General features: G+C 36.6%; 1 protein-coding gene across 1 annotated transcript in view; it reads right to left on the reverse strand.

Moving 5' to 3' along the window:
• The window catches only part of hiw (MYC binding protein highwire), a 1,014,282-nt gene that overhangs the window by 172,710 nt on the left and 824,466 nt on the right, over window positions 1-17,106 (reverse strand). The window contains exon 65 of the mRNA XM_090402616.1: window positions 8,364-8,549. Within this exon, the coding sequence (XP_090258742.1) occupies window positions 8,364-8,549 (186 nt within the window). The remainder of the gene's footprint in view (window positions 1-8,363; window positions 8,550-17,106) is intronic.

Below are 17,106 nucleotides of genomic sequence, written 5' to 3' on the forward strand. Positions count from 1 at the left end.
ACCGCACAGTTAGCCTAGTGTCTTTGCGCTTCACAACCATATGCCTGGGGAAGGAGTGTCCTAGGTTCAATTCCCGTCGACGACGTGAGGAACTTAAGGATCTTCCTCAGCCATAGCCAAGTTAGCCAGTCTTGGGCATAAACAGCAGGGTTTTTCATCCCGCAAGCAGGCAAACCAGTCTTCTCAACACACGGATTACAGCCAAGAATACTGACCCAGCCATAGGCCTGACTCGTCAGTCTATGCCGGTTCCGGAGCCCGGATAAAATTTGGGGGGGGGGGGGGGGGGGCTCAGATGGTGCTGTACACTCCCGCAAAAAAAAGGGGGGTACTGTACCATCACGCGGAAAGGAAAGGAAGCAAGGAAGCTCAGTTGAAAAGTTGGTACATTCTAGTGTGGGATTTGTGCAAATATAATGCAGTCTGGAAAGATGGCAGAAGATATTACTAGGTCCTCCAATTTGGAACTGTATATAGATAAGCACAAAATCAGAGTATTAAATTCTATAAAGCTCAAAGAGTTGCTGGTAAACAACAAAAAAGGTGAAAGAATCTGTACAACACCTGCCGGGTGCTGTACAGATTCTCCTATCATGGACCAAAAATATTCTACACATAGGGTAGTTTAGCAGGAATTTTATTTTAGTTGCATTTAACAGAGATATCTGTTGACACTGAAGCAACAAAGGTGGTTCCTTTGCCTTGACATATAGATTAGGAATAAGTAACATATGAAATACTCCAGTTGCAATTCTGATGGCTTGATGGTGAATGGGGTCCAGCCATCGAAGTGTATTCTCCCTGGCAAAGCCATAGACTTGCGACCTACAGACAAGTTTTGATCTAATCAATGCTCTGTACAAATAAAGTAAAAACAAATCTTTGCACCCCCCAAGAAGCAGAAGTAGGGTGCAAAGTATGTTCACTGCCATACAGCACCTCTCTCACAACTGACATATGTGAGGGAGGAAACAGAGTTTACTGCCAAATATCAGTCCAAAGAACTTTGCTTCTAGAATAACCAGGATTAGTGATCGTCGTAGTCGTAGTTCCAGGTCAGGATGAAGACCACATTTGTGGCAAAAGTGCACACAATAAGTCTTCTACTGTCTTCTGAAAATCTGAATCCCCTTTGCAAGTGTCCATTTTGAGAGAAGGTCAATGGCTTGTGTCAGCTGTCTTTCTATGACTTTCATATTACATGAATAACAGAAGATGGTGAAGTCATCCAAACAGAAAGCATTACTTACTGTTGGAGGAAGTTGTTCTATTATCAAGTCGACCTTGATTACAAAAAGTGTGACACTTAAACCTGAACCTTGTGGGACTTGTCTTACTTGATTATATGGATGGGAAAGAGCAATCATACTTCCTTGTTTTTGATCCGCCATCTTGTTTTAACTTTGTTCTTAAACAAGTATTAAGTTGCTGGTTGATTACTAATTTAAATATAGAGAAATTTATATTTTTAGACTGCGCCACTCTATATCTAGATTAGTCTAATGAATTGTAATGAAACCAACCATCAACTAATTTTATATCAATATTATTTCTTATGTAGACCGAGTTTATCTCTTATGTTTGAAGCTCCCGCTAGGTCCGATAATTTCATGAACGGAGCAGTAAAGGAGATTCAGGCAAACACAATTTAAAATCATCAAAACAAAACATTTAATTCTGGGTTATATATTATACATATAAACTCAATTCTGAGAACAAGATAATATAAATGTCTTAGTTAACTGGTCACAACATCTTACAGATTCAGTCTATGGGCATTCTGCTATCAGACTTATAGCTTTCACAATATTAAAATAACTTTTAATAGAGTTCAATATCACAAAATCTCTTAGTAACAAATTTTACTATTATCACACAGTCAGTAAAGTCTCAATACATTAATGGTGCAACAACTGCTTCATGAGTATACACTTTCATACTTCACACGTTGGCTGATTTCAGCAAAAAACGTTATAGTTAATGTGGAGAGTAACAGCAGGAATTACACATATATCTCTGCACTGAAGTAACATAAAATTGGACAGTTCTTACCGGATAAATCCTTTGCTCATCAATTTCACTATGGGCACACTTTATAACTATATTTACTTAGCACACTATGGCAACACTATTTAGAATAAATCTTCTCAATGATAACTGAACTATTAATGGTCACACTTCACGTGTATAGACGTACTTGGATAAAGGAAAATGCTCATTCCTTCTTTAACACTATTCGACCAATTCAGCTCTCTGTTAAAGTTCCATGAAACTAATGGAACACGTAGTAATTCTTTAACTTCTAGAATTATTCTCAGTTGCTTATTACTTTCCCAGTCCTTAAATAGTCCAATTACAGCACTAAAGTTCTAGACACAGCAATCCTTTGCATTCACTTTGCTGCCTCTTCTGTTTTCTCCTCGTCTCTCTGTGCTATACTCAATGCTCTCGTGTCCTAGAATGGTTGGTCCTGAAAAAGAGAAGGCCCCCGGTTTTCTCTGCTCTCAGCTTATATATATCCATTCTTTTTCCCCAAAAAATTGTTTTTCATGCTCTAGCTTATGTCAATTTTTTCTCTGCAGTTGAATACCATATCTCGCGATCCAAGCATGCGCTAGCTATTTCTAGTCCGTCCCCATAGTAACAAACAAAATAAAATAAAAACAGAAATATTGCATAACATTATACCTTTACATACTGGTAGTGATAAATAAAAAATTAAAATATTATAATTCACATAAGGCATATTAAACTTATATATACAATTCCTCATAATATTGAATTAGGAATAATCAAAATAAACAGAATAATATTTCAATACAAGGTCCTATCACTGCTAATGCATATTTTAGATTAATTAATAAAATTTAATAAATAAACTCAAGGCAATTACATGAATAATAATTTACAATCATGGGATTAATATCAAATAATTTTTACAAGTATAGCCTTTGGTATGGTGGATTAAGTTGGATTCTGTAAGGAATATTAATAATTTAAATTTCTCCTTATTCAGAATCCAACAGTGAAGTCATCCAAACAGAAAGCATTACTTACTTACTGTTGGAGGAAGTTGTTCTAATTATCACGTCGACCTTGATTACAAAAAGTGTGACACTTAAAACTGAACCTTGTGGGACTTGTCTTACTTGATTATATGGATGGGAAAGAGCAATTTTTGCTTGGAGGATCCAGTCAGTTAGGAAGTTCTTAATAAAAAGAGATAGTGAGATTTCCTCTGAGACAAAAATTATGCAAATCTTTCAGGATTTCCAATCTCAAAGCAGTGCTGCATGCTTTTTCCATATGAAAGAAAAGTGATACTGGATGATAGCATTTTAGGAAGGCACCTCTAATGTATTGTTCCAGCTGAACAAGATGATTAGCAGTAGAATGATATTTTTCAGAAGACAGATTGTGTCCTCAAAAAATAGGTTGTTTCTCTCTAGAAAAATAAAAGAAAGAGTTAATTGTTTTTATCTGAATCTTACATAAACAGTTGTCATTGGAAGGAATTCTGGATACTTTCCTAGATAAGGAAAAGCAATTACCAATTGCCTTTCGCCAAGTAATATCTGGAAATATGCTCTGCCAGAGAATTCTGTTGTAAAGGTGCAACAGTTGATCCATGGATGATGGTGACAGGTGTTTTACCATCTCGTAATAGATACTGTCTGGTCTTGCAGCAGTTCAAAGGCATTTAAACAAAGCAGCTTTCCTTTCTTTTTTAGTGAATGGCTTATTGTGTTTTTCAGTGCCGTTCAAAGAAAACTAGATTTGTTTTTCTGCTTTGGCCAAGGAACTCGGGGGGGAGAGATATTGGCTGATAATTTTACAAAAATTTCTCCAAGCATGTCGGCAATTGCTGCTAAATCAGCAACTGTCCACCAAACATCATGTTCGAGGACAGAGAGTCGGAGAGTGGTATATCCCATTCCTTTTCCAGATTTTGTATCAGCCTTCTTTAGTGTTATTTTTTCTTCTTATGGAGGATGTATATTGGATCCAGGATTCCTTTTGACTGATACTGGATGTATCTCACTACAACACATTAGAAAGCAATGAGGTTTGATGTCGTAGGCTGTCTGAAAAATATCTCAAGCTTTCGTCTGAGGTTCAAAGAACCTCAAAAGTTGATACCATAATAGGAAAATCTCGCAGGATAATCAAACCCTGGATTACAGAAGACATTTTACCTCTACGTGATCAAAGGAGAACCTTAAAATCCACTATAAACAAGGATAATAATAGCAAGGAAAAATATAAAGAACTAAACAAAATAATAAAAAATAAAATTAAAGCAGCCAAAACCAACTGGATTCAGAATGAATGCAGAAAGACAGAAGAGGCTGCTCAACAAGAAACAATCCTCAAAGTGCTTTCCAAATGATAAGGGAATTAACAAAACCCTTCACTAACACAAATTGGTCAGTTGAGGATGGAAATGGTAAGTACTTGACTGGAGAGTATGAAATCTTGCAGTGCAGCATTACTCAGTTAATCTTTTCTCAGACTTACTTAATAATCAAAACCTTGAAGACATAATACAAATGACATTGGATGAAGGAGACTTCCCTATTTTATAAATAGAAACAGAAATTAATTCTTTGAAGATAGGAAAATCACCAGGCATAGAGGGAATAACTTCAGAACTACTGAAACAGAGGAATAACTTATCACAGATATCTACTCAACATTTTTCAAGATGTGTTTGACAATAAATCATGGCCTAAAGATTGGTGCTCCTCTGTTCTGATTCCTATTCCTAAAAAAAAGGATAGTACAAAATGTAGCAATTATACAACTATTGGTTTAATCAGTCATCCAAGCAAAATTTTCCTAAAAATTGTAAGGAGTATAATAGAGCATTTATTTACAATACATCTCATTGGAGAAAAATATACTGAACATAATAAAATACTATGTCACAATTTTATAGATAAACAGAAGGCCTTTGATTCAGTATGGCATGAGACATTGTAGAGAATACTGAACCAATATGGAATATAAATAGATAATAAAATAGAACACCTAATTAAAACTCTTCGCTTTCCTCAGAAATGTTAATAGAAATCAATGGCACTATAGCAAGCCTTTCAAAATGGAAAGGGGCATGCATTAAGGATGCATACTTCACTGATGCATTTTAAGCTTTATTTGGATTATATAATAAACATAGCCTTGGAAAACAGAGGTATTGGAATTACAATAGTTGGTGGCAAAAAAATCAATAATCTCAGATTCGCTGATGACATTGATCTAATAGCAGGGAATGAATATCATTTACAAGAATTAACAGACAGAGTTTCTAAGGCACTTAGTGATTATAGATTAAGATCAGCATTCACAAATCAAAAACAATGTCATCAGACAATAACCTTATGAAAATTTCAATTAATGATGAAAAATTGGAAGAAGTAGAAAGATTCACCTACTTGGGAAACATACAATACAGAGATGGCTGGTCTAAACATGACATTAAAGCACACATTTGCAAAAGCAACTGTTGCCATCAGAGATTACAGTTATTTAGAAGGACAACAAAATACAGCTACCTACAAGACTACCTCATCGATAACCTTGTTAACTCTGCCTTACCATACAGATGTGAGTGTATGGTAAGGAAGATGAGAAAAGATTATTGGCCTTCGAGATGAAGTGCTACAGAAAAATTTTGAAGATACCATATACGGCCACATAACAAATGACAAGGTTAAAAGGACAATCTACTGCATTGCTAGAACACAAGAAAATAGCACTAGAATACACCAGAAGCAGATCTGATCTAGCTATGGGCCATACCTAAATTAGCACTAGAGGGCTTGACTTCTGGTAAAAGACATCAGGGATAAGCTAGAATCACCTGGAAAGATAACAGAAAGTGGACTTATTCTTCGTTCTCTACTTTGTTAAGGAGATCCCAAGTTGGAAACATCTGGAGAGAGAGAGAGTATGTTAGGACTGTCACCTTTATTGTACCCTAATGGTCTACACAGATTATGAGTGAAGAAGACGACTTTGGTTTTCTGTTGATAATAATATGGTTTCTGAACTTGGTTAGAGCTTGTTGAAGGGGTGCCCCCTGATAAACAAGAGGATGAAGAAGTGCATATTCTCAGGAGGAGTTTAGTTTGGCACCAACACTCCCTATCCATCACAAATGCATGCCCACTCTCCAGCAAGAAATGACTGCATTCCAGAGTGGAATGCCAGGGCCATCCAAATGCTATGTGAGCACCACAGCAAGAGTGTTACCGTAAGGATACTTATGGTAACACTCTTGACCCTTGCAGGCAAGCTCATTAGCTGAATGATCTTGGCTGGGCCATCCATGACTACCTGTTGTGCTGAAGCAGAGGCCAAAGTAGTGCAAGAATACTACCAGGATCCTCCTTTTCTGGATATCCATGGACTCTGTCCAGTTTAGCATCATAGGAGAATAATCTTATATCACCCTTCTTGTAAAGCAGCAGCAATAGTATGAAAAGGGTTTCTCTCTCTTGGTATCTCTGAGTCAAAATACTCCAGTTTCTCATATCTATCTTGAGTGTCTTATAACTATGGACCTTAAATTTATCTCCTATACTCTGAAATGCATGGGTTCATCCAGACACTGTTACTAGGCTATACCTCATGCATCTTTGATTCTTTCTTAGATTTCTGGTGTGTTTTCAATCAATCTGCACAAAGGATCTCAAACTTTTTTTTATGTGTCTACTGTCCCTCTGGAAATCACTTTGACCTCCAGTTTAGTAGGAAGAGACTCTCTTGGGGGTTTTAGAGTCTTACTCTGGCCATTATCAGTTTGATGATTATGTACCACAGTCAAAACAAGTGTACACAAAGGAGCTTGTCTTCCGCTGTTGCAGTGGCAGGATATAATCAACCTAGTGCTTGACCAGATTGATTATTGATGTTCCACATTAGGTACATCATGAATGCTGTTGGAAGCATGTATTACACCAAGCTATTTCCTACAGCACTGTTATTGAATAATCATAATTTTTCAATAAGTCAATGAATAATGTAAAAGCAATGACATGCATATCCTAGGTTAAAAAAATTATACCAAAGCACATTTGTAATTATGGTAATTATCAAGAATTTACATATGTATGCACGTGCATGCGCACATACATGCACGCACACACACACACACACCAACACACACATACACAGAGTCTCTGAATTATCTGATTGTGTTCCGAAATCCATTTTCTGGCCAGTTAACTAGGAATACCGGAACAGCATATTGTGCTGCTTCAGAAGTAGGCTGACATGCTAATTTATTCAAGGACTGGTTAACTGAAGGTTTCATTATTTGAAGGTCAGATAATGAGAAGACAATGGTTGTAAACATATGAGCTCAAATCCCATCTAGGATGCAGTGAACTTTTTTTAAAAGACTTTTCAACTTAAGGCGGGTTAGCAGTCTCGCACACACAATTACAGAAGTGACAGGTTTTACTCCTCTTGGGAAATGAGCTTTTAATATGGTTTGTTTTCAAAACAAACTAGACAGAGAATACATGCAATTCACAGACATACACAGTGCAACGATCCTATTATACTATTAATTAATTAGGATTCTATGAAGCTAAGTCACAAGCAAATGAGCTAATATATGATCAGTGATGATGAGAGGAGATATATATAATTATGCAAATCCTGCCCGTGAAAGATTGTGAACCTAGAGTAAATAGTGTCCGTGTGGTTAGCCGAGTGGTAACGTGCCCCGTAACCATATGCCTGGGAAAGAAGTGTCCTGCGTTCGATTCTCGTCACTGATATGAGGAACTAAGGATCTTTCTCAGACATTTAGCCGGTCTTGGGCATGGACTGCAGGGTTTTTCTCTCCACAGTTTATCTGGGGTTTTTCCTCCCGCAAAGCAGGCAAACTGGTCTTAAGAACCCAATGCTGCACAGACAATAACACATGGATGAGCATGGGGGTACCAACTCCACCTAGTAGTAAGTTATGAAGCCCAAAAATGCCCTACATGGGGCTGTAGTGCCAAAGAAGAAGAGTAAATGAGTGTTATTATTATAATGCAGGCTAAGGTTTAGATAATCCAGAAACTCTATTTTCTAGAGAGCAACCATGAAACTTCTTCAAGCAACTTCAGGCTTCCAGTAAATAGGATGAAAGTTTCACACTGGCTAATAATTTATCAACCACCTAAGATATCTATATTATTATTATTATATTAAAACAGACTATAGATTAGGCATTTATTCAATAAACTGCTAATTAGGAAACATCAGTGCATAGAAATAGAAAAATTCTGAATATAAATCATATCATGTCGGTAACAAAATTTTAATTCTAAATACAATAACAGAAAATAATAATGATTCCCTACCTGTTTCTGTAAATGTGTCAGTTTACTACGGCTGAATAAGATGCCAACCATATGCTCTTTTAAATCATTAGTCTCCATTCCTTGAAGATGATGAAGATTTGTTTGCTGCCTTTCATTATTCTGCACAGTTTCTTCTGTTTTTTCTTCTAAACCCTCAGCTTCACCAGATATTAACTTTCCAAACACCTACACATAGAAATAGGGAAAAATACAGTGAATGAATATTATATATCTATAATTGTGATTAGACTATTACTGACTCATCTTTCAGGAGTTTGTAAGACTCTTTAAAGAATGACCATTCCAAACCTATTATACCTTTCCAGTTACTCAATCAATGCACCCATAGCTTACAAAACATTTAATTCACCTCTTGCTTTCAGGTAATAAAGGATAACTCTTTGTTATCCTTTTCCATCTGCCTATGCAAAATCATCTCTGTATCTACCTATAAAGATAGATCTAAGAGGAATTTATTTCATTAATTTTGTATATAGCTATCATATTCTTTATTTCCCTTCTATTTACCAAACTCTTCAAATGCATTTGTCAATGCATCTGTGTGCATACAATATGCAACACTCATGTTATTTTAGTTTTTAGCCTCTGAATTTTTTTTCGTTGCTCCCCTTCACCTCTCCAAAAATTGGAAGAATCAAACTTAATCCCACCATGTTTGAACAGCTGTTCAAACATGGCAAGATTAAGGCTTTATGTAATGGAACAAAAATATCCTTATTCCATTTAGAATTTTCTGGACAAGAAGTTCGTGTTACTCCCATTTTGGTTCTAGACATGGTAGTAAGCCATTACAATATTTACTGGAGCAAGAGTACTGGAGCACTCCTAAGCATCTTTGTTAAGGACTACTTAAAGATAACTAGAGAGAGAAAGACAGAGATTGTAATTAATGAGCATGATCACTGGCCTTATTGCTGCTGCTGCTTCTGTTAATAGTAAAAGGCAATCATGAAAATATATATGAATAAAGTAAAGGTGGAATAAAATGTCAAGTAGAATAAACAATCCATTAACCAATACTGAACAGTATTTCAAATATATATAATCTTTTAAAAGTTGGTTATAGTGGAATAAAAGGTTAAATAAAATTTTAAAATGATGAACGATAAGTGATTGATTCCATATGGATGTCTGGTATTTTCAAAACAGAAAAACAATTACTATAGCATTATTAAAACACTTAAGGAATTGAACAACGTAGTTAAGAATATAAATTAAATTATACTTTAATAAATATTTCCAATATTTCGGCAACGTCACGTTGCCATCTTCTAAAGGAACTTACAAAAAAAAAGGCACGTGCACACAGGCACTACAACACAGTAACTGAGAATGAAGAGATGAAGCTATTGTTCTCCTAAAAGTTCTGATGGTGCCCTCTAGCAGGCTAAGTAGGTGTTCTTGGCTGTTGTGCTGAAGGTCTGCTGATGTAAGCCTCCCAAATTTGGAGCAGTCGCATACAACCAAATTTGTTGAGGTTTGGAGAGTTTCTTAGGGCTGAAGCTGATTCCATAAATAGTCTTTCAAATTTTATTTGCTACCTTGTATTACTATAGCTTTCTTCCGCCATATTCTGTGGCATGTATCCAGAGCATGGTCTGCAAGACGAGAATGGCTGTACTTGTGAAAACGGATGTAGTCCTCGTGTTCAGAAATTCTGATATTTGCTGTCCTGCCTGTTTGGCCAAAGTAAGACAGTTTACAACTGTAAGGGAACTGGTATACACCAGGTAGGTCTAGGGGAAGTGGTTGGTCTTTAGTGGAGCAGATAAGGGATGCCAATTTTCTGAAAGGTCTGTAACAGGAGGTCAGGTCATGTTTTTTTAAGATTTTGGTAATCTTTTCCGAGGTGCCTTGGATGTAGGGAATGATGATGGATTCAGAGTAATCCTTGTTGTGGAGGGAGGGGGATCTGTGGTTTTTAGGTTCTAATATTTTTTGGATTTTTTTGGGGGGTAGCCATTGGCTGAGAAAGTGTTAAGGATGTGATTTAGATCAGTGTTTAGGACCAAGTCGTTTGAACAGATTAGTTTAGCCCTGTTGTATAGTGTTTTCACCACTCCATATTGTTATCATTGTCTGTGTAGCCACATCTGGCCATATTCTCCTTTGATCTGCCCATTCCAGAATGAAGTCTATTCAATGTCTTTCATCTTTGCCAGTATATAAACTGGAAGGAAGACATTCGTTTTTGGAGAGCGTTCTTGCCACATTGTTGACCTTGTAGCTTTTATGGAATCAACCTACGGTTCCATTGAGAGAATAAAACTTTTCCTTGATCTTAGCCTCCTATGTACTGCAACTTGTCCATACAAAAGATGCCGTTCGTCATGTAGTTGTTATTTCCGCTCATATCTACTCCTATTCTGTGTAGTCCTTTTGATGTGAGGAGGTGCAATACCAGACAGAGAGTACAGCAGTCAATTCTCGTAGGCTTAAGGCAGCTGGTAATGTGCTGACATATTTCATTAAGAACCATGTCAATAATTTTGACATGTGGTGGTGATGATCTTTCCCAAACAGGACTAGCATACTCAGCTGCCGAAAAGCAAAGTGCCAGTGCAGAAGTGCACAGTACTTGTGGACTACACTCTCACTGAGATGTTAATTGGTGCAGAATATTATTATGTGTTTGAGTTTTAGCTGCTGTCTTCTCTATGTGTTGCTTATAATTTAAGGTCCTGTCTAGTGTAACACCTAGGTAAGTTGGATTTGGATAATTGACCAATTTCACATCATTTCATTCTATATTCAACTCTCTCCTTGCCTCACTATTATTGAGATGGAAAAGACATTTGGGTTTTACTGGGATTTGGTTTCAGTTGGTTTTCCTTATAGTAAACTGTAAGAGCTTCTAGTTCTTGTGTCAGCTGCTTCTTAATGTTATCAAAGGATTCTGCTTGATAAGCTACTGCCTGATCATCTGTATATAAGGTTCCTGACCGCGGGTTTATAGGTTGGTCGTTAGTATATATATTGAAAAGAAGGGGAGAGAGAGCACACTTCCCTGAGGTAGACTATAATAAAGGTTGAAACTGGTCTGGGTAGTGGCTCCTCCCTTAATGCATAGCAGTATACATGTCTGCAAGGAGATGTGCTTGGTATTACGAGGAGTGATGAGAGCTTGATCCACCTTTTCTACGAGTTGCCAAGGGATGTACCACCTTACCTCAGTCCCGAAGATATTTTCAGATGCAAACTTTGTTTGCTTACCCTTGGATAAAGGATTAAACTAAATTTATTATAGTGGCTAACCAAGTGCAAAATAAACTTCCAACATCTTTCTCTAAATCCAAAGTAATTTAATAATAAGGTGGTACATCGGTTGTTAACTCGTATAGGTAAATATGACCTCTCCATTGCTTCTAGCTTAGTATCACCACTCTAGGTCTGCCTCCCACTGACGAGACCTCAATAAAGGTCGAAACCAGTCTGGGTATAGGCCCTTCCCTTAATGCATAGCAGTATACATGTCCGCAAGGAGAGCTGCTCTGCATTATGGGAGATACTGAGACAAGGGGTGATGAGAGTTTGATCCACCTTTGCTATGAGTTGCCAAGGGATGTACCACCTTACCTCGATTCTGAAGATATTTTCAGGCGCAAACTTTGTTTGCTTACACTTGGATAAAGGATTAAACTAAATTTATTATAGTCTAACCAAGTGGAAAATAAACTTCCAACTTCCCTGAGGTAGACTATTTTTCTGAATACACCATCTGCTCTTTTTTCCTTGAAAATCAACAAAGAATTTCCTGCTAAACAGAAGTGACCTAAATATCTCCACTAACCGATAGCTGTTTGTCATGCTGTAAATTTTGACTATAAGCTTTCTAAGATTTAGTGTGTCATATGCTGCTGTCAAATCCATAAATACAGTTCTTGTTGCTAACCCCCTTTCAAAGCCGTCTTCAATAAACTGTGTCAAGTTTAATACTTGTCCAGTGTGTGATCTTCCTGGTGTAAATCCTGCCTGTTCTTTTATTAGCACTTTCTCTATTTCTGGACTTAATCTGTTCAAGATTAACCTCTCATACAGCTTCAGCATTGTGCATAGGAGAGCTATATGTGTGTAGCTCTTTGGATCCTCAGCAAGTTTTATCCTGTCTCAGGATAATTATTACTTTCATTTGCTGGGTATTTTAGAAAATTTCCAACAAAAGTTGAAAAATTCTAGCAACCATTCTGTTGCCTTTTCTCCCAGATTCCTTAGTACCTTGTTTCTGATATAATCTATACAGGCAGCTTTTCCTGGTTTTAAGGCTTTTAGGACATTTTCTAGGTCCTTTTTAGCAAATGGTGCTTCAAAGGGATTCTGAATCCCTAACTTTTTTTAATGTAATTTTTAGGTATTTTTCCTAAATTACTACTCTGTTTACCATTCAGAGATAGCTGAGTTGCAATTTGGTTTGTATTTATATTAACTTCAGTTGCTGTTGTTGTGGGGTCACCAGATACTTATTTGAGTAAGAGCCAGGCTTTTCTGCTACTATGTTTCATATTTCATTTAATGCTAGACCAGAACACTACTAATAAATAAGTGGCATATATAGATCTAAGAACTATATATAAAATTAGAAGTAATAATAATCATAAATGAAACATTTCTCTGAAGTATACTAGGTAATAAATAAGTAAAATGGCATAAATAAAAATAAGAATTCAGTGTAGAAAAAGATGTAAAGATGTAAAAACATGTATAAAAATAGTATTAAAATTCATAAACAATACATAAAATCTAAGTAACCCAGCTTTTTAAATTTTGGCAGAGCAATAAACATTAATGCTCTCCAAAAATTAAAAAAAAAAAAAAAAAACAGGTTACACTTGATGAGTCTGATAAAATCTGCCTGAGCATATAGAATTCACACAGATTATTTAAGTGTCTAAAATGACTGTATTCATTGGTGAAAGGAGGGCAGTCAATTAAAATATGAAGGATGAATAGCCCAGCATCACGAAATTCACATAGAGGCATGTCATCACCCCTCAACAGGAAAGAGAGTGTAAGATGACTATGACCTATGCAGAGCCAAGCAAGAACAACTTCATCTATTCACATCCTGTACAGGTTAGATTGCCATAATTTAATTTAAGGCTTAATTTTATAAAGATTATTATTGGTCTCTCTGTTCTACAATGACTGCCACTGGGATAAAAGTTTGTGTCTGATAATCTGTGGATAGTCAGCATATTAGACAGGCAGATGGTGACCTAGCTGCAGCATCTGCAGCCTTGTTTCCCTTGATCCATATATGGCTTGGAATCCAACAGACTTGTACATCTAAGTGTATTGTCCATAACTGAAAGAGGTGATTGTAGCTCTCAATGCTTTTGAAGCTCTAGACTTTTTATTGTCTGAAGAGAACTTTGTGAGTGAATACATTATATACCATTGGTAGTTATGTAATCTAACGTATTTTAGTGCAAGTTCTATCATGCAGCTTAGCTTAAAGTTGTTACAATCTAGTGGGATTTTTGCAGATATAATTTTGTTTGAAAGATGGTACATGATCTCACTAGGTCATTCAATTTTGAGCCATCTGTGTAGACAGGCACAAAATCGAAGTATTTGGTTTGACATACTTCAAAGAGTTACTGGTAGATGACAGAAGGGGTTGGAAAATTTTGGTAGTCTGCTGAAAGAGAATATATATATGTGCTGATATGTATGATAGAGATAAAGATTGTGGAAATGTGTTTCGTGGCATCTGAGCTTTGTTGTCAACTGCCATCTCTAGAGCTTGTAGGACAGCTTTTATTTGCAAACCAAAGGGTTTTATACAGTCTGTCGCGTGTTGTAAAGATTCTTCCATCGTGGATGAAAAATAAGTGAACATGTGAGGTGGTCTGGCAAGGATTTTATTTTCACTGCATATAATCAGAAACAGCTGTTGATGTTAAAGCAACAAAGGTGGTTAATTTCTTTCGATACAGATTAGGAATAGGTGATGTACAATATTCACCAGTTGCAGTTCAGATGGTGAATAGGGTCTAGCCATCACAGTGTACTCTCCTTGGCAGAACCATAGTCTTGGGACCCATAATCAAATTTTGATCTTATCAATGCCCTGTAGAAACCAATCAAAGAATATCTGTCAGCACCCCAAAAGATGGAAGACAGAGTGCATAGAATGTTCATTGCTTATGGCATCTTGTAACTGACGTATGTGAGGGAAGAAATTGAGTATTCTGTCACATATGAGTCCCAAGAACTTGGCTTTAGGTGTGACTGGGATTAATGATTGCCCTAGTTCTCAATCAAGGTATACAAAGTTATGGCATTAGTTCCTGTTATCAAATTTACTTTTGATTGCAAAAAGCAGGATACTTAAAACTGAAAGGTTTAGGAGTGACTCGTGGTTATATGGTCAGGAGAAACTGAATCTTCCATGTCCCACTTGAACATGGAAGATTCAGTTACATAAGATCTTGATAAAAAGAGAGGGAGAGAGATTACCTTTATGACCAAACTTATGTAGGTCTATCAGTATTCTAAATCTCCAAGCAGTGCTGTATGCTTTTTCCATGTCAAAGAAAACCGAGACTAGATACTCTAATTTTAGTAAGGCATCTCTAATGCATGCCTTCAGCCAGACAAGATGACAATAGTAGAAGGATATTTTTGGAAACCATTATTGCGTTCTGGAAAAATGTTGTTTCTCTTCAGAAATCATAAAAGATGAGAGGTAAACCATTTTTTCCAGAATCTTGTACAAGTAGCTAGTCAAAGCTTCAGGATAGGTAGTTGGTGTGTGGTATATCTGCCCTTCATTTTCCAGATTTCATCCAAGACTTCAGTTCTAGTTGTTCTTCTTATGGGGAATGAATAATGAATCCAGAACTGCTTTTGACTCTGCCATCCAATGTGTCTTGTTCGAGCTTGGACACATTTGAAAACATCAAGATAGCCAAGAGGCATCATCGAAGAATACCTAAGCTTTATTCTGAGCTTCTTTGGATGCAGTGGAATCATCATTCCATCAAGGGACACATAGAAGCAGACTAGATAGACCTTTTAGGAACTGCAGTTGTGGTAGCCTTGTGTAATATACTGTGTCGTATGATTCATAACATCATTGATGGAATGAAAGATTGACTACTGCAGAATGAAATTCTGCTAATGATGACCAGAAGAGTCAGTCGGCTTGCTCAATTGTGCACTGTGATATCTATGATAGAGTGCATAGTTGCCTATACAGAAAGGTGGATATCGTCGAAAAGTGATCACTCTAAAATAAGTTCTCATCTGTTTCCCACTTGAAGAGTGGGAAGAGGTAGTAAAGTGAGCAGACAGTTCTATGCCAGAGAATGCTCACATAGTCATATGGAAGGTTCTCTCACCCCCCCCCCCCAAAAAAAACAAAGTTTGAGGGGGGGGGAGGATTATTCTTGTTGAGCATATGCTCAACAACTTTTCCTTTGATGCTTGTTCAAGCATTATCCCACAGTGTTGTGTCCATTTAAATCCCCTATTAAAAGTAAAAGGAAGGTAATGCAATATGCCATCATCCAGGTCATCTTGAGAGATAGGTGCATCTGAAGAATATAGACGTTAACATACTGTTAACAGAGTTCCGACTGAGAGTTGAACAGCAACTGCTTCTATATTCATATTGAGTGAGATTTGTTTGAAGAGAGGTATGGCCACCAGGATGGCAACTTCTCTATAAGCAGGTCAATCCTCTGTTCTGTCCTTACAAATGATGGCAGTCTTTTGTAATGTATGATCATGTCTTGGCTTTAGGTATGTTTCCTGTGGTGAAAAGAATACTCATTTATATTTCTGCAAGAGGCCTTGATATAATCAATGTTTTAATGGAATCCACAACAATTCCATTGTAGGAATATTTTCATTATTTCTTTTTGGTAATATCATCTGGCTTTGTGTGTTGAGTAGTTTTGTTTTATAAGCCTTGATTTTTTTTTTCTTTTTAGAGAATTAAGGATGGTAAGTTTTCTTCATTTCTTCTTCATCAGGAAAAATATCCAAGACATTATCATATTGCACTCTATCTAGGACACTAGTTACATGAATTATTTTATCTTCTTTGGGGAAGGGAGGAGGATAGAGATATTTATACCATCTGAAGATGGTCCATCTATTAGAAGATCTCGAGGCATGTCTTTGACCTTCCACAATGTACATTCCATTATCTCTTTTTTATTAGTGGATTTCCATGTAGCAGGGCTATCTTTGACATGCGAGTGAGTTAGGGATCCCATACGTCCTGGTTTTATTACTTCTGTCCCAGCATCCCGATATGTTTAGTTCGGGATGCTAAATGTCCCAGATTTTTTTGAATATAAAAATATTAACATTTCTAATAAGAATAAGTACAAGTCGTAATATTTTTGGGTGCTTTTAAAAATGTATGTTTACAAAACAAAAAGCAGAGACATATTTATTTTGTAGTTCGGTTAATTACCAGAATGTTAGAATTTTGGGAAAACGATTTAGTTCCATACATTTCATTCAGCTGGAGAAAAGAATGTCAGAATGAGGGAGACAGTCGCCCAACTGTATGTTTAACTAATCGCAACCACGGCATCTATTTCGTTCGTCTGGTCGGCCGTAAATTTTTAGCAATCTTTTGTCTCAAGCTTAGTTCGCATAGTGTACGATATCCGATAATTCGAAATGTTTCTCATTGGTCGACATGTTTTTGAATATTAACGTGCCACGGTAGTTCATTTTCTTTCAACCAATGAGAAACATTTCA

This window comes from Typopeltis vanoorti, chromosome 13, assembly GCF_054136105.1.
Source record: "Typopeltis vanoorti isolate ZY-2024b chromosome 13, IOZ_Tvanoo_1.0, whole genome shotgun sequence".
NCBI classification, from domain to species: Eukaryota; Metazoa; Arthropoda; class Arachnida; order Uropygi; family Thelyphonidae; genus Typopeltis; species Typopeltis vanoorti.